At 47.8% G+C, this 26,469-nt stretch overlaps 1 protein-coding gene across 1 annotated transcript in view; it reads right to left on the bottom strand.

Moving 5' to 3' along the window:
- Positions 1-1,381: 1,381 nt before the first annotated feature.
- LOC103161085 (lysophosphatidylcholine acyltransferase 1) overlaps positions 1,382-26,469 on the bottom strand; it is a 50,595-nt gene continuing 25,507 nt past the window's right edge. Inside the window, exons 4-14 of the mRNA XM_027400131.2 lie at positions 21,053-21,165; positions 19,783-19,843; positions 18,120-18,178; positions 16,058-16,092; positions 14,652-14,706; positions 12,362-12,444; positions 7,402-7,527; positions 6,851-7,004; positions 6,462-6,560; positions 4,000-4,141; positions 1,382-3,473 (exon numbers count right to left, since the gene is read on the bottom strand). Of these exons, the coding sequence (XP_027255932.1) occupies positions 3,289-3,473; positions 4,000-4,141; positions 6,462-6,560; positions 6,851-7,004; positions 7,402-7,527; positions 12,362-12,444; positions 14,652-14,706; positions 16,058-16,092; positions 18,120-18,178; positions 19,783-19,843; positions 21,053-21,165 (1,112 nt within the window). The 3' untranslated portion in view covers positions 1,382-3,288. The remainder of the gene's footprint in view (positions 3,474-3,999; positions 4,142-6,461; positions 6,561-6,850; positions 7,005-7,401; positions 7,528-12,361; positions 12,445-14,651; positions 14,707-16,057; positions 16,093-18,119; positions 18,179-19,782; positions 19,844-21,052; positions 21,166-26,469) is intronic.

Here is a 26,469-nt window from a genome sequence, read left to right as displayed (position 1 = left end):
GGGGTTGTGAGTTGTAGGCCCTCACCAAACCTTTTTTGAGGGTGTAATTCTTTAGCCGTTGTTTACTTCTATTTCTCCAGGTTTTTTTCTTCATAAAGTCAGTTTATTATAGCATTATTTATACTTATAAAAGCTACATAATTGCCTGGGAACACGTAAAAGCTCACGCTTGTCAGTGAAATTTAGCTATTTAAGGGACAGTAAACATTCCTGTTAGATTGAGCAGTTTTGCAATTCTCTTTAGGGGAGAATAGGTATGTATCAGAACTTGGTATTCTCTTCTTCATCATTCTTAAAATTTATTTTACATATCAACTACAGTTTCTCCTCCCACTCCCTCCCTCCACCAAATCAACTCCTCCTGTCTCTACTTAGTTGGGGTAAGGCCTCCCGTGGGAATCAAAGCATGGCACATCAAGCTGAGGCAGGACCAAGGCCCCCCCCCCCCAATCAAGGCTGAACAAGGCATCCCACTATAGAGAATAGATTCCAAAGAGCCAGCTCATGCATCCGGAACAGGTCCAGGTCCCACTGCTAGGGGCCCCACAAAGGACCAAGCTATACAACTGTCACCCAGATGCAGAGGGCCTAGGTTGGTCCCTTGCTAGTTTCCTAGCTGTCCGTCCAGAGTCTGAGCTCCCACAAGCTCAGGTTAGGTGTCTCTGTGGGTTTCCCCATCACGACCATGGACTCCCCCCATCCCCCTCGCCCCTGCTCATACAATCCTTCCACCCTCTCTTCAACTGAACTCCCGGAGCTTGGCTGTGGACCTCTGCATCTGCTTCCATCAGGTACTGGATGAAGGTTCTACAATGACAATCAGGGAAGTCAGCAATCTGATTACAGGAGGTCAGTTCAGGCACCCTCTCTACTATTACTAGGAGTCTTGTCTGGGTCATCCTTGTGGGTTCCCAGGAGCCTCCCTGGCACCAGGTTTCTCCTTAACCCTACAATGATCCCCTCTCTCAAGATACCTCCCCCATCACTCTCCTGCTCCATCCTGCTCCCAATTGGACCTTCCAGATCCCTCATGTTCCCATCTCCCCATCCTCTCCCCACCCTCAGCAGGACATCCGGTCTGCTTCCTCTTCCCAGGGAGATCATGCATCCCTTTAGGGTCCTCCTCACTACCTTCTAGATACTATGCTTCTCTAGGGCTGTATTTCTCCATCTTTTAATACTGCTATCAAATGTGCTTAGAATCACACAGAAAAAAACTACAGAATCGGCCTACTAGATGCAAAGAGACATACTTGTGTCATGTGTGTGTGACAGCGGGGCTCCCGGCTCCACACATAGCTGATGGGCTTTCCCACCAGGCTAAGAAATGCCTGGTGTCTTTCCACTGAGAGGCATTTAACAAAACACACTCGAGCCTGTACAACTTTACATTGCGTTGTGTTTATTCCACTGAAAACCTGAAGACCGCACCCCAAAGGAGCCTGCAGGCAAGGCGGGCACTGCCCCTGCCTGCTATGTACATTCACAGTTCTGACACGCGGACTGAGGTCACTAGCAAGAGTAATCGGGAGAATGAACATCCGTCCCAGGTCTGCTCGGGATCTCCTCAAACATGCCCAGTGGCATTCCACAGGAATCCTTCACTTGCAGACGGTGGGGGCACGAGCCCCAGCCTCGGGACATCTTAGTTCATTAGTCTCCTTCACTGGCCTTTTAGTGGCTTTTCTCTTCTGAAAATTTGTACTCTATAATTATAAAAACCAACCCGTTGGCTACGAAGGCTGTGTTCACATTTCATTCAAACCTAACAAGCTAAGAGCCCAGAAATCAAGCTCCCTGCCCATCCTGCGGCAGTGTGGCGCTGTGTGGCTGAGGTTGAGGGGTTCTGTTTATTTCTCTTGGGGAAGCACACACTAACACTTTCTCTGAGAAAGTTAGTAAACACCTGTTTCTGCACTCAACTAGCCTGGTGGTGGTCATTTTCTACAGTAATGCCCCGAATGTAAAATCTAATTTAGGAATAAAAAACAAAATTCCAAAGCAACCATTGCTTTTGAAACAAACTAAACCTACGGTCACTGTTGTGCTTTAAGAATGAGTCTGTCATCAAAAAAACATGAAACCAGGCAATGCCAAAGGTGACAGCCTGGACCCTGTTCCTTCCTGACTTCATAGGGAGGGGGCAAGCACAGCAAACTGTGCGGTGTGTCTCCTGCAGCTGTCACCCCCAACAGAAGAAGACCACCTGTGCTCAGAGGGTGGTGGCTTTTCCTGTCACCATGGTAACTGCTGCAGAGGAGTTGGTGGTGGGCTTTGGACAGGACCTCCTGGCCCATCTCAGTATGTCTGCTCCGAGAGCTAGAATGACATCATGAAGACAAGGGGATGCCTTCCAGTTCCTTCCCTCTGCCTGATTCTTTACTCACGTTCAACGCTTTCACCAGTTACATGAAGTAGATTTTGTTATATTGAAACTGAAACACCAAACTGGCAATGCTTATTAAAAAAAAAAAGATGGGGATTCAGAAAGGCTTAAGCAAAGCAAAAAAGGATCCTGGGGACAGTCTTTGTGGATAAATGTCCCACGGACCTAAACGAGGAGGAGGGCAGAGAGAGCTTTAAACTGTGGCCACCGGAGACAGCCTCTAAGTCTATCAAAAACAAGCCTGGAGGAAATAAATATCTGTATGTGAACACGGAAAATGAAGTAGAAAACCAACTTTCTTTTTTTTTTTCTTTAAAAAAATGTTGAATGTTTTCCAAAGTACCCAAGTGAGGTTTATAAAATAGTCACGAGGTCCTGCATGGACACAAGAAACACTTATAATCGGATGATGCCCCATCACGTTGAGAGCCGAAGACGGAGGCACCGAATCAGGACAAGGTGACTGACTGCTCCAGGATAGGTGTGTATAGCCATGTGTGCAGAGGTCCCCACACTGTGTACACCATACAGACGACGAGGTAAAAGACGGACACAAACTCAAGGCCAGCAGATTCTAGGTGAGCACACAGCCATCCATACCTGTGCCCACTCAGCCTGTGGAGTCCTGCCCCACAGGGAGGCCCGAGCACCACCCGCCTGCCTGCCTGCCTGCCTGCAATCGGCGGGTGGGATATGCACACAGCTTAACTGCAAATGCCCAGCTGGGCCCTGAGACAGGAAACAAACACATCACAAGCCTTTTGGACCTCGGGTCTGCTGACATACAGAGACGCATGAGAAGACAGGGAAATGCAGATGACACGGTACACAAATGGGCTCCAGACCGCTGGAGGCAGGTGGTGATGTGGGAGGGGCCTCAGCCCTCCAGAATCTTCCATTCTTTAGTCCACTTTCTTACAAAAATTCTTTCTCCCAAAGTCTGAGTTTTCAGGGCTGAAGTCAATGCAGAAGCCATTGGGAGTTGGTGCCGGGGGTGTCTGTGCACAGTTGTCGAAATGTGTTTGGTCAGGGTACAAATAGTCCTCTGCGAAGTCAGGGTACATTTCTGCAAACCTACAAAAGTCATCTGCAAAGACAAGGAAGTTGACTATTGGGGCACAGAGAGAGAGAAACCCTCCCCAAGAAAGGTGAATTTTGTAAGACACTCCATCACCCCTACAACGGTGCAAAGACTGGGAATTCCTCAGGCCAGGGACTAAGGGCAGGGGCATGGCAGAGGAGCTCGAGATAAAGGCTGTGGGTGCTAGTATCACAGCTGAAGCCTCCAGGAGAGCAGCTCCAACAGGGCTGGGGTGGGTGCCCCCCCCCACCAAGGGTGCCCAGGTCAGAAGCCCCTGCAGCTTTTGCTGGTGTGGGCTTTAAGCTTGCTTCTAAATCACGGGGAGAAACTGGACCCAGGACCATCGTATATTTCTGGGTTTCAGAAGAACCTTCTTTAAGAGACCCGGTGCTATGAGAGTGAAGGAGGTAGCTTGATGTGAAGGGGCTCCGTTCATAACCCCAGGCCTTCTGATGCTATAGTTCCTTGCATACCTGGGCTGGGAGTGCTCACTACATTCCTACCCCTGCTTGAGGGTGACTGCTCCACTTACCAAATGTGATTCTTCCCTTCTCCTCTTGGTCAATAGCCTGGAATAGGTCAGTCACTGTTAATTCTGACACACCCAGTGCAGTCTTGAGGATGCAGGACAGGCTGATCTCATCTATGCTGCCATCCTCAGGCGATCCATACATCTGCCAGGGACAGTGGAGAGTTACCCTGGTGACCCTCATTCTGGTGTTGGCCAGGCCTGGTACATTCTCCCCACTGGTTCTGATCCCACCTTGTCAAAACAGCTGACACCCTTAAGTGGGTGGTGCCCACAAGTACATGGGTAGGTACCTGACAGTCATGCTTCTGTCTCTACTGGCCTCTACAGGTCCCTCACGGACACTGCACAAACACATCTTGGTTGAGACTTGGATGCTGTAATAACTGTGGGAGCAAAGCAACGAGTAGGGGGAGATGGAGCAGAGACTCAGCTCCAGCAGGGAGTAGCAGAAGGGCTCAGTGTGCCAGGGTAAAAGCTGGGGCTGCAGGGCTCTTGCAGCGAGAACCAGGCAAGCAGAAGAGTGTGCCTCCTATGCCACCTAGTGGCCAAAGGATAAACTAACATCTTTGGGTGATCAAGGGGACAATGTACTGAGGTTGTGAGGCTGCGGTTTTGAAGAACACAAGGACTGAAAGTCTACACACATTTCTAATCAGGAAAGTACACTGTCTGGGAAAATGGACTACTAGGTTTCCCAAAAAAAACCCTATGTGAAAGTTTTTCTACAGGAGTGGCACTAACATGGAAAACAAAGGGATCCCAAAAGGGCAGGAACATGTATTTGATTTCACCTCCAGGTGTATACATGCTCTTGGGTCTTACTCATGGTCACAAAGCTGTTTTACACTTTGCTATTTGGCCCTAACTGGCGCTACAGTGTTGCACAAGGAACCCCATAAACTCATTTACTTTGCAAAGCTAGACTCGCTGGAATCTTTGATTGGTCTGCCCATGCTCTTCTGCTTTCCCAGAGTGTCACTAAGCCTTGTTACAAAACACTCCACACTGACACCTTGTCACTGTCAATACCGTCAAATGTTCCCCGGGCCATTATGTCTTGGGGACAGCAGATGAGGATGGGTGCAGGTGGGTATTGGGGAAGTCTGAGAGGTAGCCGCTGGCCCAACGAGTGAGTGCAATGGGACACAGCTCTCTGGGGGAACAGTGAACAGATGCCCACTATCCTATCACAGTGGCGAGGTGGCCCCAGCATGTCCGTCAGGATGCTCGGTTTGCCTGCCACACTTGATCTGCCAAGCATCCATGAGAGGCTTGGACTGAGTGCCACTTGCCACCATCACCTATGACAAATTATACTTGATGACACTGGAGTCCAGGTGGGGCTGAGCCATCAGAACAGGACATAGTACAGGAACAGGAGAGTCAGGCTTTTCCAAACAGCAAGCGAGTGTTCACACCATAGAGTTAACGCTCCTGGAGTGTGCCCCACATAAGCCACCTTGGCAATTGGGGACAGTTCCCAATTGGGGACTGCTCTGGTGTGGCACACCAGATAGTAAGAAAAGAGCTTTTGGAGGATGTAAGAGATGAGGGGTCCCTGATACCTCTAAGCAGATCTATGAGGGTACCCTCAGTGAATCATGACTAAGAGGGAAAGAACCACTCTGAATGTGGGTGGCACCATCGGACCGGCTGTGGTGAGCTGAGCTCCAGCACTCCTTTGGCTTGGTTTTCTGGCTGTGACTGCAATGCAGCCAGCTGTCTCACATTCCTGTTGCCATTCTGGACAGCGGTTCCCCCAAATGATAAACCAAAACAAATCCTTCCTCCCTTAAGTGGCCTAAGATTTATTTTATTATTTATATGTGTGTACCTGAATGTACGCATATGCACCATAAACATGCAGGTACCCACAGAGGCCAGAAGAAGGAATCATGGTGTGGTTGTGAGCCACCTGACGTGGGTGTTGGGAACTGAACTCGGGACCCGAGTGCTCTTAACCACTGAGCCACCTCTCCAGTCCCTCAAGTGGCTTCTTGTTAGGTATTTCATTACAGTGATGGCAAAAGCAGTGAATACAGAAAACAGGTAACAGGAGTTTAGGCCTTTGGAACTTTAAAGGGAGAGGTTTTCAAGTATGGAGATGCTGGCTAGGAGACATTTCTGGGCACGCCTGTAACAGTGTTAAATGGGATGGGGAGATACACCTTGGATGATACCGTGGCATCCCAGAGGCTAGGGTCTCAGACGGGATAAAAGGGGGAAAGCAAGAATTCAGCTGAGCATCAACATCCATCACCTGCTTTCTAACTCCAAATGAACACAACCAACCGCTTCACAGCCACGCCTCCTTCATGACTTCCCCACTATGACTGCATCTCCTCAAACCATGGCCCCAGATGAACCTTTCCTCCCAGAACACGCTTCTTGCCAGGAATCTGTCACAATAATAAGAAGAATAACTAACAGATGCACAAATCACACTCAAGGGATATGCTTGCCTTGAATGCCAGCTGGATGGTGGCCAGGGTCTGGGATGGCCTGCACACCACGGACAAGGCGACCACATATTCACGGAGGTCTATCTCACCGTCACCACTCTGCAAAAGAGAAACACATTCAGGTGACGGCTTGGTTCCCTGGATGTCACACGGGACCTTCTGGCTAACTGGTTCATCCCAGTCTGACTTGGCAATATGTACATGTGTGGAAAGTGTGCTTTAGAAGATGACTCCCAGGCACACTTGCTAGAACGTGAAGCTTTGCCAGAAAGCAAACCAAGGCTTGCCTGCACTTACAGAACAGGCCAGCCAGTATCTTCAGGAACTCGCTCTACTGAGAACACAGTGACAAGTCAGAGGTTTTGCCCCAAGTTCCCCGGTGGACCCACCTCGTCAAACAGCAAGAACATGTCCTCCAGCGCATCCGAGACAGGAACCTCCAAGTAGGCTGCGAACTCTGGGAGCCCAATCTTCTCTCCTCTCTTCATCCTTGCACTCTCTGAATATTTGTCTAGATCTTTCTCAAGATTTTCTGGTTTCAGTCTAGGAAAAAAAAAGAAAAAGGAAAGATTTATTGATAAAATCATAGCACAGAAACCAAAACAGGAAACTTAACTGTGAAGCTTGGAGACTCATTAAAATAAAATTTTTTGACAAGCAGCAAGCTAGTTTCTGAGCCTGGCACATCCTCATTTTACAAGGTGCCAGGTTTTGTCTCTGTGTCTAACTGTCTGCCCCTTGGGTGTGTTCCCAGTATGGTGGATAGGGACAGCACGCATACACACAGCTGGTATCCAGCAAGATTCTTAAGGTCCTTCTATGTGGACTTCAGATGACATCTGAAACCCAACCTAAGCAGAGGAAGAATTCTGTTACAGGTTCCTTGCAACCTCAGCATCACTGGGTCCTAATGAATGCTTGAGAGCCTCAGGAAACTCACCCGAGGCCCCTCACGAGCCTGGCAAACTCCAGGAGGCAGGTGTCAGCAGGCAAGCGGAGTTGTCCTTCTGCCAAAGCCAGCTGGCAATCCTCAAATGTGTAGTCTGTTACCGAGACGCCCAGAGCCCTACAAGAGAGGGATCCTTTCATCCAGCCTGCCCATGCCACTGGTCCTCACCTAGCAGGAGCAGTAACCACAACAGCTGCAAGGGAATGGGTGTCAAAGGGCAACCAGGGTGGATAGTTCCTGACGGCTTTCAGGGAAGCAATAACTCTAACAGACTGGTGCATGCCAAGAGGAAAGCCCAGAGGTCACCAGAATTCAGAGGCACTGGAAGGTTTGGGACACCCAGTTTTCAGGTATCAGGTTAACATGAGCCTCCCCTCGGGGGAAGCTACTGAGCATCATCTCATACCTCTGCCCATCCGAGGCTATGATGGGTATATCTCTGCTCCTGGGATCCTGACAGGAGCTGTTTTACCCATGTGTAGGCTAGGACTTTGATGATGTCTCAGTGTGCTACTATTTTAGCCACATAAAACATTATTTTTGCCGGGCGTTGGTGGCGCACGCCTTTAATCCCAGCACTTGGGAGGCAGAGGTGGGCGGATCTCTGTGAGTTCGAGGCCAGCCTGGTCTCCAGAGCGAGTGCCAGGATAGGCTCCAAAGCTACACAGAGGAACCCTGTCTCTAAAAACCAAAAAACAACAAAAAAAAACCATTATTTTTAACTTACATATTAAGAAAGGATATTCCTATGAACACAGACGGAAGCCATAATAACAGTGTCTATCACTTGCCAAGAACATGCCCTGCCCGGGATATCTGAAAACAAGGGAGTTCTGCTGCATCACACATGCAGTGAGCACACAGGCTGGCAATGCTCAGACAACCAATGGGACACTTGCAAAACCATTGTAGAAGCATGCATACCAAGCACTCAGGTTAGCAGGAAAACCCTCTCAACTCCGGTCCCAAGGTTCATCATGTGCTGTGAGCCCATCAGACCTCTCTCTAGGTGCACACCATTGGCAAGGTCTGGCATCCAACAGACACTGTGGGCTGTGGTTACATGACATGTTTTCCCGTGACGTCTCAGGGAACCTGGGGTGAGCTAGAAGGGAAGGCCTACTCCTCTGGGTCTAAGGGTGTGGGGACAGCTCTGCTACCATGTCACTGAGCTAGATATAGACAAGCAGGAAAAGGCACTTTTCTCTCTAGGAAGCAGGTCCGTCCCATGCCCATGGGAACTTGGAGGGAATGGGTGAAAAAAAAAGCCCCCAACAGGAACTGACACCCCTGCAGCTGGAACATTCCTCAGAGCCAGCCAGAATGAGACTTTTACATAAGCCCTGGAAAAGAGGAAATAGGTTGTGGCCAGCAAAAGCCTTGACTGAAGCCCTGGGTGGCAGTGCTGAGTGTTGAGTTCCAGGAGTGGCTATGCAGAATGCCCAGTCCCACAGGAACCTTACACTCCACAATTTGCATTGAACACGTGTGCTTGACGGCTGTCTCAAACCTCCCTTTCTCGGCACATGGGCTGTCCGGACTGCAGCTTCTTGTTCCTGCTACCCACCCCACTAATACCATGCATGTCTGTGGTCTGCACAACTGCAACGTGTGCATGCGCTGCATTCAATCAGTGTAGCACAGGCCCTTAGAACTAACGGGTCCAGAGGAGCCATACGGAATCATCCCACAGGCCCTCAAGAGGCCTAGGTCCTGTCCTAAGAATTGAACTGTCTACAAAGGCTAAGTCAGATTTCATGGGGAAAAAAAAATAAAAGAAACGAAACGAAACAAAACAAAACAAAAAACACCTTTCCTGTATTAAACACATTTATGGAGAAAAACTCATTAAGTGCATTATTAAAACTTCCCTGGGAATGTCCTTAAGAAAAGTGGGCTTTCCACTCTTTTGGATTATTGGTCAGAGTTGTCCAAGAGATTTCCAAAATACCATAGGCTACTGCTATTGCCCTTGGTTGTACCCAATGGTAGAGAGTAAGTCCTTATTGCTGAAGACACCAGGCACTTGGCACATGGGGCCCAGATGCTCGGGTGCAGAATCTGACCTTAATTATCCTTCTTGAAAACAAGCTTCCTTGGTACCAGGAAGTATCTTGCAAAATGAGGGACGTAACTATCAGTCCTACTCAGCAATGAGGCTTATGAACCACAACACCGACTAGCCCGGCACTCTATGGGTGTTAATGGCATACATACACTGGTGGTAACCAAAAGCTTTCTAATTGTACCTAAGACCTGTTCAACAAGAGCAAAACCATGGTTGGTACTGGAAACCTAGCCGACTACCCGGGGCTACTGCAGTCATGGATCCGGGAAGACAACTTGTAACTGCCACTTTACTAAACCAACACAATCCCTAATTATATTTTCAATATTTGTCCTTATAACCACAGATAAGTAAATGTAGTTCTCAACCCTCATCAAAGAAACTTCTCTTTGCAATTCAGGCTACTATAGAAAACTACCACAACCAATTAAAATGCAGAATTGTGGAGCCCAGTGCCAACTGGTCCATCTACAACACAAGTCCTGCACCTAAGGCTCAGGAATCACTGTGGACAAGGAGGGCAGGAAGATCGCAAAAGCCAGGCGAAGGGAGCTTGCTCTAAGATTGTGTCTCTTAGAAATATTGGAGAAGCCACACCCATGAAACCTCATCAATATAGCTGCCTAAATATGACCTGAAGAAGGGTGACACCAATGGCTATGTCAACACGGATGGGGCTAAGCTCGGGAGGCTTCAACCTCACACAAGGAAATACTGGCAACTAAAGAATGGGAGAAATAGTTTTCCCAGGGAAAAGCACCCTGACTGGTTATCCGGTGCCAATCAGCGTGCCCTGAAAACATACATACCAGTAACATTATAAAGACGAAGCAGGTTGTATTTTTGTACTTAGCAACACACACACATGCACACGCACATGCAAACACACACCAATTAAAAGAGGCCGCAAGTTTGAGAGAGAGTAGGGTGGGAGGCACATGGGAGGGTTTGCAGGGAGGAAAGGGAAGGGAGAAATGATGTGAGTATATTATAGTCTCAAAAATACTATCTTACCGAAAACATTTTCATACAATATATTTCGATTGTGTTTTCCCTTCCCCCAACCCCTTCCAGGTCCTCCCTAACACTCTGAACTTCATGTTCTCTCTCTCTCTTTCAAAGCAGGTAGAGGAGGAGGAGGAGAGGAGGAGAAGGAGAAACAAAAACAGAAAATGGGCTTCTGATAGTAAAAGTCTGCTGCTGCCCCAGCGATGCTGCATAAGCAAGCAGCCATGAAGTACACGGTCACCTGGGGTCAGGATGCAGGCTGCAGACAGTTTCGCAGAAGAGGCTGAAACAGGGGGCTGGATGTGCATGGGACAGGACACAAAACACTCAAGATCCAGGTGGATGAAATGTGACTTTAAGGGACTATTGTGTGTTCTGCACTAATGATGGGGGAAGTGCTTCTGTGTATGTGTTTGTCTTACTGGATAATAAAGTTTGGCCAATGAGGCAGCAGGACTAGGAGTCAAAGAGGATTCTGGGAAATGTAGTAGAGAAGTGGTGATCCAGGCAGGAAGTGACATAGCAAGGAGACTCATATTTAAGGAAGGAGAAGTAGGAAGTACTTTTTCCCCTCCACTCTTCCTCCAGCTGCACAATGTGATGCACTGGCAAGGAGGGATGCCAAGGGAAGGCGTCCGATAAGATAAGTCTTATAAAATATATAGATTTATGATAATTAAGACTGAGCTAACAGATGAGAATCCTAGTCATTGGCCAAGCAGCATTTGTACCAAATATAAAGTTTGTGTATTATTTTGTCCATCCACACGGCGGGCAGAACTCAGGCGGCTGGCGGAGACCACCCACGTGGCGGTAGGGTTTGGGCAGCTTTGGCGGAAATATTTATCGTAACACACTAACTCCTTAAAAATCCCTCTAAATCTGCAGGTGTATAATCTGGCAATGATTTATGGTGGTGATTACTTGCTGAGTTCTAAGAGATCCAGCCTTCTCCTTCCATCCCCACAGCAGATCAAATCACAACGGAATATTGGAATGCAGGGACACTGGTCTGGCTTGAGCATTCCCTTAGTTAGCATGTGCTCAGAGTTGTCTGTGGTGGAGGTGCATGGCACTGCAGGGTAGCAACCCAGCCCTACCCTGGGCATATGCCCATCCAGACAGGTGAGGCGGAAGTAGGCACAGAACCACTGGGGTCTCATTAGAGCTGCTCTCAGAACACTCTCTCCAAGTCTGTGTCAAGAACTGGGGTTAGGGCTGCCCCTCACTACAGGTGGTGGAACCTCAGAGGTTCCTGGAACTGCCATTGGCAAAGACTAGAGTTCATCTCCACAGTACACAGGCCCTTCAGGGGAAGCAACAAGGCTGGCCACTTCAGGCTGCAATGGTGGCAAGGGCAATCATTGTCTGGTATGTATGAGGAGTACCTGGGGCCTCGTTTTTTGGTATATGTATGGGAGACGGGGCTCAGAAGGTAATGGAAGAGAGTCAGAGAGTCAGAGAGGGAGGGCACATGGGTAACACGATTGTTGTCTGGACTAACAGGAACCAGAAAGTGAAAACAGTGCTGTAATTCTCAACTGTGCACAAGAGTCAGGCAGCAGTGCAGCTCACCCTAGGGAATTAAGCATACAGACACTATGATTCCTCCAGCAGGGGGAGTGAGAGTGTCAGCAAATGGTCCACAGGCTGAGGCGACTGTGACCTGAGGCTGACACCTGCCCAGGCCAGTGCATGCCCCAGAAAACACCCAGGATCACTGATGACTGGTTAAACAAGTCAAAACATCATCAGATAAAAGTGGGAGACATAAACCCAAGGTCAAGCACACTTCACTGCTAGCATGTGCAGGACCTGTTTGTTCACTCTTGTATAAACCCATTTCCCCAGCACCGTTGGCAGCTGCTCACTTACTTGGCCATGACACGCCTCACATTGCTGGCATACAAGGCAGGATTCCTCTTCTCCTCTTCAGAAGGGCAATACACAGGCAGGAACTGAGGGCAGAAAAACCGTGTTATCTCTGTTAATACAAGACACTGACCCCAGGAGTCACCATAAATGGTATCCGTGTGACAAACATTAAGACTAGCAGAGCCCTTCCCCTGGAATAGTCTAACTATGCCCATGCATGCTTTCACACTTATAATGTTCACACTGCACTCCCTCTTACACACACACACACACACACACACACACACACACACACACACACACACACACAGAGCCAAGCACTGCAAACCTGGAGTACCCACTGTCCCAGGCCACAAGCATATCTCCATCCCTCAATGACAGTTTTGTGTTGAGGACTACACAGAACAGTACTTCTTCAATTTCTACACCTGAAGCCCTTCTGGCAGGTAACATCTACTACATCTCTGATAAATCAGCCTGAAAACATAGCATTTAAAATGACTTAGTGGTGGGCTGGAGAGATGGCTCAAAGGTTAAGAGCATTGACTGCTCTTCCAGAGGTCCTGAGTTCAATTCCCAGCAACCACATGGTGGCTCACAGTCATCTATAATGAGATCTGGTGCCTTCTTCTGGTGAACAGGGATACATGTGGACAGAACACTGTATACATAATAAATAAATCTTTAAAAAAATGACTTAGTGGCCCACACAAGTGCCAACTCTACCAGCATGAAAGGGCAAAAGACCATCCCTGATTCCTGTTCTTTTGGAATACAGGAGCACCCTGAAAGCCTGTCAATTCCCACTATATGTATACAAGCCTTCACAGTTACATTCTAGAAATTCCTAAAATTACAATGGTCTCTCACATTAACACTGGTACCACACACCAGCAATGTGAAGAAGGACACATAAAGCATATTGCAGGACTTGATTTCTCAGTCTTTTATCTTTAAAATGAGAGACCAGGTCTGAATAGGCCTGCTCAAAGCCACAACAAGACCATGTTCCTTCTCAGGCCTGGTCCTGCTCTCTCCTGGCAGCTGACAGAAGAGCTACCAAAACATCCAGAGCAGCAGAACCAACACTCTCTGGGCTAGGCTCTTTGTAGAAGTCAGAGTAGCACACCTGTCTATTTTGTATGGCTGTGCAGTACTGATAGCAAGTGAACAAACTGTTTCATTGAATACAAAGGTGCATATGGCTCATTTCTGATTTCAGATACAGGCCCACCACAATTCTTTTTCTTTTCTTTCTTTTTTTTTTTTTTTGCGAAAACAACCCCCCCCAAAAAATCCCAAAAATAAAACAACCCCCCCCAAAAAAACAAAAACAACAACAACAACAAAAACAACCAAAAAACCCCATCACCCTCACTCCAGGTAACAGTCACCTAAGTAACGAATGATAGGCTTAGTTTTTTTTTTAATTTTTAAAAATCCTGTCCAGGGGCTGAAGAGATGATTTAGCAGTTAAGAGCATTTGTTGCTCTTACAGAGGACCCAGAGTTCTGTTCCTAACATCTATATGGTACCTAAGAACTATCTGTAACTACAGTTCTAGAGGATATGACAACTTCTCTGGCCTCTGTAGACAATACATACATTTGGTGCTCAGATATACATGCAGGCAAAACACCCATACACACAAAATAAAAATGAACAAATCTTAAAAAATATAAATCCTATGCAAATATATTTAAACCACACAGAGGACATAAAGCCACAGAGGAAAAGTGGCTATGAAGTTTTTCTATGACTCAGACGAATGAAAAGAAACTCAAGGACAGATATGTAACATTATCTGTACATGTTAGATACTGTGTAACTATCTACACAGCTCTTGGTTTTAAGTTTTTTAACAATGTATCAAGCTGACCCCAGTGCAACACTGTATGACACTCTGCCAACAAGAAACCCTGTGAAGTACTATGTGGCATTGTATCCATGCTGGCTTAATTTTGTAACATTATATTCCTGCAGACCCCAGTGTAACACTGTATCCATACAACTAGGGTAAAAGTTGTTGTAACATAGACCCCCAATATAGCACATTGTATCCATACAGACACTAGTGTGACACATTGTATCCATACAGACCCTGGTGTAACATTGTGACACTGAATCACCACATCCCCAGGTCTAACACAGTTCAAACACTGCATCAGTTCAGACTCCAGTGGAACCCTGTATCTCATAAACCACAATGCAATTGGCCCGTGGCCAGATACCACCCCCTCTCTACCCATAATGCATGCTGCCCATACTACACAATACTATGTCCACTCACCTCGATTTCCACTTGGTTCTGAAACTGGCACAGAGTGAGCCACAGGATTTTCAACCTTAAAAATAGTGTTGAATAATTTTACAACATGGTTAAAAAGTAAGGCTCCTAATTCTTGTAGCTGAATGACTCCAAATTCTGCCCAGAGCCTCTAGGAGGTGCTGCTAGGCAGTAAAACTGGAAGGAGGGGGTCGCCTTCCAAAGTTGAAAGGTCTTAAAGGTAAGTAATAGGATGGTTTTATTTTTTTATTTTTTTGGTTTTTCGAGACAGGGTTTCTCTATGTAGCTTTGGAGCCTATCCTGGCACTCACTCTGGAGACCAGGCTGGCCTCGAACTCACAGAGATCCGCCGCCTCCCGAGTGCTGGGATTAAAGGCGTGTGCCACCAACGCCTGGCTAGGATGGTTTTATTAACTAGAGATCTCACTTTTCTGGTTACTTTCTTTGGTCTTGGGTTATTCTAGGGAGTCATAATACTTCCTTTGCCCTCCTGCTTTACAGTCTTGTCTCCAGGATGCCCAGCTCCCTATGTAGGCAGGGCAGACTTCCAGCTTTAAGTCATGCCATGGCTTGTTCACCTGATTTCCAGGGTCCTGGATCTTCAGTGCTATTGCCACTACTTGTTTGACTGAATGGAATTACAGAGTTACCTGGAGTCCCCATCCTAGAGGCCACATTTTCTTCTCTCTCCCTGGCAGTCAGTTACCCGCTAATTCTAAGCCAATCTTTTTCTGCCCCAACATGCCAGTCTGAGCACAGGACAAGTAATCCTTCCAGTGCACTGCTCCTACCTCAGAAGTGGTGGTTTGACATCACAGCAGGGGCACTTCCCCAGCATGTGCTACAAATACCTTGAAAGGCTTAGGAGGGGCTGGTATCTGATTTCACTTCCTCCCTGAAACCCCTGAGGCTATTTTGTCCCTGGCTGGCTCCTCCTCCCTGCTGTTATGGATGGCTTTGACGTCCCTAAACTTGGCTGCTGTAGTTTTTGTTTCTCTTATTCCATGGAGTTGATAATCACAGTACAACTGATCCCCAGTGTCTGTCCTGGGAAGATAGGGATACCAACTCTACAGGGTCTCCCTCACCGAGCACCATGCTAATCCCACTGCCTGTACAAAAGCTCCCATCCCCAAACTCCAGGTAATGCCAGGTGGCAGTACTAAGTGTACTAGGTGGGTAAGGGAAGGGCTCAGTTACCTTCCCGTGGGTGCTGGCGTCGAGGAACTTACGTCCCCAGAATTCAGGAGTATTACATAGCCACATGGGAGCACTTAGCTTTTTCACAATGGGCCGACCCTAATTGCTGTCAAGAGTAGTTTTCACATTTGCAAAAGTAACGAGGGCACAGGTGACCTGTGCATCCACAGAATGAGAGGACAGACAGGATGACACGGTGCCCAACTTACGCTCCGGGTCCTTGCCACGTCCATGTGATGGTGTCCTGGGAGTGAGAAAGCAGATGAATCAATAATATAGCCAGATCATACGAGGGCCATGTTCGTCTAGCCCAGAGATGTGGTTAATTTCCTCCCATATTAATATAGGCAGAGTAAAAGCAGCTTGTGCTCTGGGTTCCAGGACCGTGACTAACCCAACCTCTCAAATGGCCATCGTATTTATCACACCTCCGAGGCTGCCAATTCTAGCAGTGGCCTATGTAGGGTCGGCACTCAATACCCTTCTCTCTCAAGGTGTTCCAGTAACCACTGTCTTCCCAAGCCTGCTGTGTCACCTACCCACTCTTAAGATGCTTCCAGAGGCCCTCAGGCAAGGTCTGCCTGGATCTGATCACATGGTGCCACTGCAGCCTCATTCCAAGGTTGTATCTGTACCCAAATGTCCAACCATGACTACCACAGGCATACACTTCCCAGGTCAACCCTGGGCTTTGAACGTGGCCCCTGCTATTCTGGAGACTTGACTACCTCACTGTATGTATGCCCAGAAGGATTTCAGAAATTACCATTAGCAGTTGCACCAAACATTTTCACAGGAGTTAAGCAATACTTACTGGCCACCTCACATGGCTGCTTTTCTTTGCAATCCTCAACCTACTTTTCCTACCCTGCTTTAGCTCCCTGGGCAGGGTCTATGTTCAGACCTCTGGCAGGGGGTACACTCTGCAGCTACATGGTTAAGGAAGCTCACACAAACCTTAGAAATATGAGCACAGGAAGCACTTCCCGCTTCCTGATAACCAAGCTTCCAAGGTTCTAGGGAGACCAGTAAGGACTATGGCATCACCAGGCCGACAAATCAACTCAGAATGGAAACCTCACTCCCACAAATAGGCTGCTCTATTCCTGGGCGTGCTGACTCTCAGAAAAGGGCAGGGCCTTCCTCAGGAAACTGACAGGAAATGGACTCTTCCGTGGTTCAGCAATACATGACAGAGCTATCCAGTCTGCTAGTGTTAGTAACTGATGGTCCAGACGGCCTCCACTGCTTATCCATTTGCCTCAGGTGACCCCATGCTCAGGCAGGCAGACCTGCCTCCCTCACAGGCAGGCTGGACCCTATGTCTATGAGTTGCCTATATTGCTGCCATTAGGTTGTAAGCGGAATGGTTTCCTTCCATACTGTCCTCTGCTGCCATGATGATTGATTGCTAGAGACAGGGAGATCTCATTGTGGTAAATACCCCCACCTTACTATTCCCACCAGAAGCTTACTCAACTAAGAAATGCCACGTGTGCCTAGTACCAGCTCAGAGTCCTGGGACTCACATTCCTGGACTGGCCATTTCTAACTGTGGAAGCCATCAAGGTAGAGAATACCTGCTCCAAGAGTCACAGCAGAAAGGAGGCTGCAGCTGGCATCTGTGAAATGGGCTGGCCTTGACACCTCCCAGGGATTGGAGGAGAATTAAGGACACTTGGGAGAAAGGCCCAGCGGCAAAACTCAGCAGGACCTGCTCTGAATCCTCCCTCCTCTGAGCTGAGGTCCCCCCAGTTTACCCAGGAGCTCTGGGCCCAACTGCCTTCTCTTATCTTGTTTCTTTAAAACAAGTCAATGAGACTTCCAATTGGAACAGAGGAAGTACAACAAAGTTACCCAATTCCTTACCTACTGCTCAGTCTTCTAGAATGTAAGCAGCATTGGGTTTTTAAACTGCCCAGAGTAAGCCAGGCTTTGGGAGATTCTGAGGACTGTCTGTTTGGGTGTCACTAAATGCTGGAATGGGGCATGAAGCAGAGCACTGCTTCAGGGCCTGTGAAAGCCAATGCTGAGACTATTCTAGAACTGTCACCAATACACCGAGGAGCCAGCTGACACTTGGGACTCTACCTGCTGAGCCTGCCCCTCCCTCTCTGGGCTGAGGCTGTGTGATGGTGCCAACTGCTCTCTTAACTACTGTGCATAGAGAAAGGACACAGACATGGCAATCCAGATACAACCAAAACACTGAACCAGCTCTCATTTCTCCAGAACTCCCCTCAACACATGTCCCAGAAGAACATGACTTACCAGTTTGTTTGGGTAGCGTAGCACCACAGGTTGGACAGGAACTCCAGGAATAAATGCACCTGTCAAGGAAAGTGCATGGTCTCACTGATGGCAACAGGAATCACGGTAAGGTGGGACCTAGCTGTGGTACTTTTGCTGGCCTTAGTAAACTGAGCTTTTCTGTGCCAGCCTTCCAGGTCAGTGAAGACATTCTTTGGGTTCTTGGATTGCTTTCTGTACCCCTGCACTGCCCATAAAGGGAGGAGTTGCTGTGTGTCAGCACCAACATGAACAGACACAGATGGGAGGTGAGGGTCTCCAGTGTGTCTATACCTCAGGCCCTCAGAACTGTCAGGCTCTCTTCTCTGTACATCTGTTCTATCCACCTTGGTTTCTACTCATTGTCCATGACTGGATCTGGGGTAGGTCAATAGGCAGGATAAGGTACACCTGGTCTCATCTGGGATAGGACATTGTAGCCAAGCCCTGTCTCCATGTGTGACTAGCCTCTGACTGGAGAAATATCACCTGAGACTGCCCCACCAGGCTCCTCTACTATGTATATACTGGCTATGTATTCCCTGATGGGTTGACAAGCCTGGTTTATGAAGTCCTATTCTATTTAAAAAGGTCATTTGAAGGCTCACACCTCTGAAAACCAGTGTGTTATGGACTTTCTCCTGCAGCTAGGCCTGTCTTGGTCACCACATGCTGCCTTAGCGGCTAAGCCTATTTTAGAAAGAGCAACCCAGGACACACTGAGAGAGAATAAGAGTTCCCTTTCTTGTACGATAGCTCCACCCACCAAAGTTTCTACCACTATCTGTGTCAAGAAGTGGAGGGCTCAGCCATGTGCACACAAGCAGGAAAAAGGATGGCCTGGTGAGATGGAAGACTCTGGGCTTACCACACACACTTAAAAGACCATAGAGCTGCAAAACCTCCAAGACAGGGCAGTGTGATGAAGCCCAGAGCAAAATATTGGCAGTTGTACACAGTCTGACCCATTGCAAAGCGTTTGAGTCCCACCCACCTCTTAAACAGCACTCAGTGCTATGGCAGGATCAAGGGGTAAACCTGTTAATCCTCTCAGGATATACAGAGCTTTAACCAGGAAGAGTTAGGAGTGGACTTTGTGCCCCTATCATCACAATTCTGCTGCTAAGGCCAGGGGCTCAATCCCAATGTCAGACTTGGGGAGTTCCATGAGGAGGTGTCCAGGGTGATGAGTCACTGCTCATGCACATGGAGAAAGAGGGCTGTTCTCTTGTGGCTCTGAAACCAGCCTTCAAGGCTTTGAAACAGAAGAGCAAGCTAAAGGCTACAAGACCTCTACAGTTGGTGGGAGCTGCCAGGGCCCAGAGCACCTTCTATCTCAGAGGACAAGGAGATCTCAGCACATCAGGGCCTCACTGGTTAGGACCTCAGAGCTCAGGCAAACATTATCACCTCATGACAGCCATCACCTTCATAATCTCATCCTCCTGCTAACACTCCAGGTCTCGGCTCAAACACTGCGACTTTCCTGTGACTTCCAGAAATGCTTCTAAGACCTTGTCATAAAAGACAAGGAAGATTTCCATTATCAATAGATGACATTACTTTAAAACTCATAACTGGTTCCCTCTTTTTGACAAAGATTAAAAACAAAACCAACAGACAAAAAAACAAAAAAACTACATACCAGGTTTGAAGGTGATGAGGCAGGTCCTATTTGTACATGTTCCTTCTGGAAAAATCATTATCTTAAAATAGGAAAAAGATAACATTAAAACCATAATACTTAAATCCGGAGTCTACAGGAACCCACCTACCAATGATTTTTTTTTTCTTTTTTTCCCCCCTATTACCGACATAATTTTAAACTATGGCTCCTAGAAAGGGAAGGGTCTTCATGAAGCTCCCCTCATGATTGGGGCAGGAGGAGTGAAATGAAACACTCGCTAGAAGCACAAAATAAGCAGCAGTGAAGGACACCATGGCTCTCAGTCACAGATACATCACAGGAGAGAATGGAAGCCAAGAGTGGAGGCACTGATGAGAGGTCACACCACAAGGAACAGGGATGCTGGGAGCAAGCAGGAAACTATGCAGCCACTGGGCAAAACTACAGAGTGAAGAAACTCCTGTCCCCACAGGACATGTCAATGGCTGACTCATTGGCCTAGGCAGCATATAACAAACTAAAACTCCCCATGATGGAAAGCACATATAGCTTTCAAATGAGCCCTGATGGGAAGGTGATCCATTGAGGAGGCTGGGTGGGGTCAGTGGGCATTCCCGAAGAGCACAGGTAAGCTCCATGGAGAAGAGGGAGCAACTTCCGTGTGTGTGTGTGTGTGTGTGTGTGTGTGTGTGTGTGTGTGTGTGTGTGTTGGGAGGCATCTCCCACACCTGCAAGCCAGAGGCCTCCAGAGGCTGCCTGTGGGCATAGGCACCTAAGTGCCAGATCTGCTGTGCTTTAAGCACCACAGACAGGGCATTCCACAAAGCCTCCAGCCTCTGCCTGTCGGCTCAAGTGGGAAGAAAAAAAAAAGGCATCTCAGGCTTACGGGGGGGGGGGGGGGGGGGCTGGACAAAGGCAGGCCTTATGGATGCAGAGGTAGGAACTAGACAACAGGACAAGAGGCTCAGCCCAGGATCTACAAGTGTTGAATTCCTCAGGCTTATGGCTAATCCACAAAGTAGATCATACCCAGGGCAATCAGCAAGACACTACCCCACACAATGATACAAGTGGACATTTGAGAGAATCTGTTTTCATTTAAGCCCAGATACTGAAACCCAAAGCACCCAACACCAAGCACACTCTTAGATGCACACACTCCCCAAAGACAAACAGAACTTTGGCATCAGATATGGACATGGAAGGCTCTATGGTTTCCACTTTTTCTCCCATTCTCCAAGTGTACACCTTTTGGGAGAGCCCCTAAAAGCAAGCAGGATTGTTCTACCTGAGGCCACTTTCCATCAGACTGTGCCCGTCGCTTGATCTCCTCCACTGTTTTCCTTCGAGAGTCTTGGTCAGACCGGGACACGAACACAGGTCGAATGTACCTTATCAGAGCTGTAGGAGTTGAGACAGGATATCAGCATCCACAGCTTTCAAACACAGGTTTGGAACAGAGAACTCTCAGGGGCCACAGTGAGCTGAAAACCCCAAAGACACCTACCTCCCTGGGCCATGCTGATGCCTGGAGGGTGAGGAACTTTCCAGTGAACTCCCACAACCTGTGTACCCTGGAGGAGCAACAGTCCATAGGACACACAGGACACAACCTGACACTACTAAAACACAGAGGACCTGCTGTCACTCCATTAACAGAACAAGGAGATTCAGTAAGTACTCCTGGACCCCACTGTGGGCTGAGCTTGCATTCTTGGAATTCACGGTTGAAGCTCTAGCTCTTGGCACCTGGGAATGTAACCCTAACTGGAGATAAGATGTTTGCAGACAATCAAGTTCAGATGGTATCATCCTAACTAGGGTGGTCCTAATCAATGACTGATATGTTTGTAAGAGAACAGAGGTAAGGGGAGAGAAGGTTGCAGGACAAGGGAGGATGTGATGTGCCTGCAAGCCAGAGAGTACCAAGGACTGCCAGCTATCACCATGTGCTTGGCCACCAATGCCCGCCTCTTGGACTTCTAGCTTCCAGAGTAGCAAGAACAAGTTCTTGTTGCCTCTTTGCTGCAAGAGCCCTAGATATCACACACAGCCCACAAGTAATCCCTACATCACTGGGTCTCTACATTTGGTTTAGGTTCAGGCACTTATTTTGCCATGACTGGCAGACCTCAACTGACCAACATGTTGGGAACCACCAAAGTAAGACCAAGTTAAAATAGGATAGTGCACAAAAAACTCTGAAGAGGTTTTAATATGAACTACCTTCAGGTAAGTCTATGTTCAGAGAGAAAAAAGGAGCAAGGCCCAGGGTGACAGCTGATCTCCCAGGACCATGTTAGCTGTAGGTTCTTTTTGTAAATCATTTTTGGGACTTGAAAAGACTACTTTGTGGTTCTTCCTAGGTTTTACAAAAAGCATAGAAAGCAATTTTTTTAAAAAAGGAAGGAAGGAAAGAAGGGAGGGAGGGAGGGGAAGAAAGAAACAAAGAAAGAAAGAGAAAGAAAAAGAAAGAAAAAGAGATCCCTTCAATTTTGTAATAACCCACTGTGTCTTCATAACTCTTTGGAAGAGCCAAACACACAGGGGACAGTGACCATGTCCTTTCCAGTCTTGAATCATTTTGCTGTTTTGTTTTTGTTTTTGTTTTCATTCTAGCAGCTGTTTCATCTTTTCCTATCGACTTCCTGATGCTGCTAGTGACGCAGAGAGTAAAAAGGAAGAGGAATGATAGAATCCGCCCAGGAGGCTGTGAGGATGAGTGACATCACAATCCTGACCTTGTCTGCTTTTCGGTAAAATGGCGTCATCCCCAGAATGCCGGGGCTCACCTAGTCTTGCTGTGTAGTGTGTTTCATGGGGCTGAGTATAGAAGTTTTCTGTGTCTGTGATGGCAAGGATAAGAAAACTGACTTGGATAGTGGAAGATGCCTTCCGGTCCTTTAGTGGATCTGAGGATGGACACAGGGAGGCAAGAAGGGCTTCAAGGATGGGACAAATGGTCATCTGTGCACCCAGGAGGTTACCTTTGAGGGTTCCTGGGTAAACCTCCTACCATCAGACAAAGTGATTCTGGATGTTGATGGACAAGTTGCTCCCAAAGGCAGGAAGGGAAAGTCCACAGCTCCCTGCCAGCAGGCCATGCTGTGCAAATGGCTGACACAACCCCAGCAGAAGTTCCAACAGGCCTGTGATGGCATTGTCTTAGCATTTTACTTCCAAACATCACTTGACCAGTTCAATGAATGAATGGTTGATTGGTTTTTGCCAACTTGCCGTAAGACTGCCCTGTCCGAGGCAGGTGGTGATGGCACACACCTTTACTGCCAGCACTCAGGAAGCAGCGACAAGCAGATTTCTAAGTTCCAGGCCAGCCTGGTCTACAGAATGAGTTCCAAGACAGCCAGGACTACACAGAGAAACCCTGTCTTGGAAAGAAAAAAAAAAAAAAATGCCCTGAAGGGGAGTCTGTGGGGCATGTGAGAATTTTCTTGATTAATGATTATGTGGGAGGGCCCAGCACACTGTTGGAGTGATATAGAACCCCTGGGGTGTATAAGAAAGCTGGCTGAGAAAACCATGGGGAGCAAGCCAGTAAGCAGCACTCCACTATGGCTTCTGCCTCCAGATTCTTGCCCTGCTAACTTCCCTCAGTGATGGAATATTACCTGATGTGCAAGCTGAAATAAACCCTTTCCTTCCCAGGTTACTTTTGTTTATGGAGTTTTTTTTTTTTTATCACAGCAAGCAAAACCCTAAACCTAATTAAGATAGACACATAAAGTTGACTCATAGAAGGCTGATAATGTAGAGACAGATAAAGGTATGAGGTTGGTCACACTCCTGGGACTGACAGACCTAATGAGGAAAACACTGCCTTTTGAGTTAGGAGCTGTCTGTCTATCACAAGGAGGGACTGCAAGTTGGGACAAGTTGTTGCCTGTCTAAGCCTGCTCTGAGATAATAACCAGAGCACGCCCTGGGTTATCAAGGGGTGAAGAGGACCCGTTTCTGCATGTCAGGACAGCACCTAATCTGGCACATTGCCTTCAAAGGTATCTCTGGGTAAGAAACCAACTGGGATGAGCTACATTTGAAACCTAATCATATTCCTCTACCTCTTAGAGACAGGTGTTATAATTTAAGAAAAGCAGTGCATGAGAGAAAGACACCATGCAACAGGGCTCAAGCAGAGGGTTGTAGTATTTTTTTATTTATTTATTTTTTAGTTAGGGAAAGGAATCATAAAAAGGGGAAACGAGAGGGGGGAGACAGGAGCACCAGGAGAGAGCAAAGACAGCAGGGGGAGAAACAGACGGAGGGAGGGAATGGAGACAGGGAGGGAAAGAAGGATGGGAGGTGGGCAGAGCCCCTTTAAAAGGGAACATAGTGAATATGCACAGGTGGTGCTCTTAGTGGCTGCAGCTGAGGGCTCATCCTGTCAGAAGCCCTGTACAGGCTAGGCCAGTATAGGTGCCTGAATACCAACAATAGGGTCTTCATGCTCTAGCCAGGGCTCAAGTAATCCTCCTGCCTCAGCTTCTCCAGTGCTGGGACTATAAGCACACATCACTGAACCTGAATAATGAACATTTCTGATAAACCTTTGGCCACCATTCATTCTGTGGACTATCTATAAATGACCAGGGAATGCATAAGCTACAGAAGGAACCTCTGTACAATATCTCTATAAAACCCAACCGCCTCCTGGTGCTTTGCCAGGAGCCATGTGCACTGACGGTGAGGGCTTGTGACATATTTTGGGGTCATCAAGGTGGACTACACATCTGCCAATTATAACCTCACTTACCTTACAAAAAATTCTTGGAATTCAACCCAACTTTCCAGGCATGTGGAGTATTATCCTTTATCTGATGATCTGACTGATAAATCTGCAGCCTGTGACCCAAATAGTTCAGCTTCCCTCCAGGAGCCTCGTCAAGAAGGGGAGTAACCACGCTCACTCAGAGCTGTTTCATAACCATTGTCCCTACACGGACCAGCTCATTTCTGTCTGTAGGATCTGTCATACCACTCATGGGTGCAGGGCTACATACAGTCCCGCCTTCTGCCTTCCTAATTGGCGCCTCTGCAAGGTCCTGGCTATCTGGATCAGGGGACTGAGACAGATGTTTGACAGAGATGAGACACTCTCACCTAGTACTCTGTATGAACAGCGAACCCCTAGCTGAGCCCCAACCTAACTCTTCACCTCCATATAAGCCAACTCTGTACCAACACCCTGTGGATGGAGTGAATTCATCCAGAGTCCAAGAGTCTTAGAGCACACTTAGCTCAGGATACTGACCACAGCGTTGCCTGAACCCACAGTGAAGACTCACATTTCCCCTGGAAGGGAATGACCACCCCTCTTAGTTAGGTGGGAAGCATGTGGGCTGTGGAGGCCATGTTGGCAGTGGACTTAGCCACAGCCAGGTGCCTCTGAAAAGTCACAGGTGTGTGTTGAGGGAAAGGGTTGATCTGGGGCTGGGGACTTTGCTGCCATCTGCTTAGGTTCTAGCCTCCTTGACCACTTGCTTCCCCATGGCCACAAGCCAGTTCCTTAATGTTTCCATATGCAACTGTGGAGAATGCCCTGCTCACCAGCAAAAGGAGAAGGAGATGAAGGTGAGAACAGAAAGCCCTTGATGCAGACATACCCAAAAGCTGTAGTGCTCTTAGGTAGCTGTGACAAACATTTCTTCATGACCTGGCCAAGTGTCAGCAGGCTGCTTGTATGCTTTAGCTTAGAAGAGACCGCTGGGTCAAGGCCAGATCAGAAAGGTCAGTGCTAGACAACAGTCCAGAGTGATAGCTCAATCCTTTCTTCCACCCACCTCCCAAGCAAATATATCTCAAGATTTCAGAGGTCTCTCATACAGCAGAAGTCTTGTATGTACAGAGAGATTTGGGCTACCAGGTACACTGAACTGGCTAGTTTTATGACAACTTGACACAAGCTCAAGCAATTTGTGGAGATGGACCCTCAATGAGAAAACGCTATCACCAGACTGGCCTCTGGGTAAGTCCATGGTGTGTTTCTAAATTAATGATCGATGTGGGAGGGCCCAATCCATTTTGAGTGAGGCTACCCTTGGGCAGGCGGTTCTGGGGTATATATAAAAAAAAAAATCAGGCTGAGCAACGCATGAAGATCTTGCCAGTAAGCAGTACTCCTTCATGGTCTCTGCTTCAGTTCCTTGACTCGAGTTTCTGTCCTGACTTCCTTTAGAGATATGCTGTGATGTTTAACTGTAAGCTGAAATAAAGCCTTTCTCTTCCAACTGCTTTTGGTCACAGTGTTTCATCACAGCAATGGTAACCTTAACTAAGACACCAGGAGGCCCCTCTGCTTTCAGATGACACTGACAGGGCCTACACAGCCTGGGAGATACAAAAGTATGTTCTGTAGCATAAGTGAGGCTGCTGAAGGGCCATACTCATGAGACCCTCAGAGTCACAGCGCTACCCTAGAACATTTGCTCACAGGCAGTGCCCAGGCACCAGAAAGAGTCACGGAACATAGCCTTTCTGCCAAGTCTGTGTCTCTTCTTACTTGGGGGTATGCATTCACAGCGATGTGGGTTCAAAGCTATGGTTCTTCTGCTACAGGTGTCAGGCTGAAACCTCCTCCTCCCATTACTCTTCAGGGACACCATACCCACCACAGTACCCAGTAACTCTAACCCTACTCCCCAAACCCACATCATCCACTGAGATGCCAGGGAACCATGAAGGAAGCCA

The sequence above is a fragment of the Cricetulus griseus genome, chromosome 2, assembly GCF_003668045.3.
Source record: "Cricetulus griseus strain 17A/GY chromosome 2, alternate assembly CriGri-PICRH-1.0, whole genome shotgun sequence".
NCBI classification, from domain to species: Eukaryota; Metazoa; Chordata; class Mammalia; order Rodentia; family Cricetidae; genus Cricetulus; species Cricetulus griseus.
The sequence above is the reverse complement of the archived record's forward strand: the minus strand, read 5'-3'. Positions and strand labels throughout refer to the sequence as shown.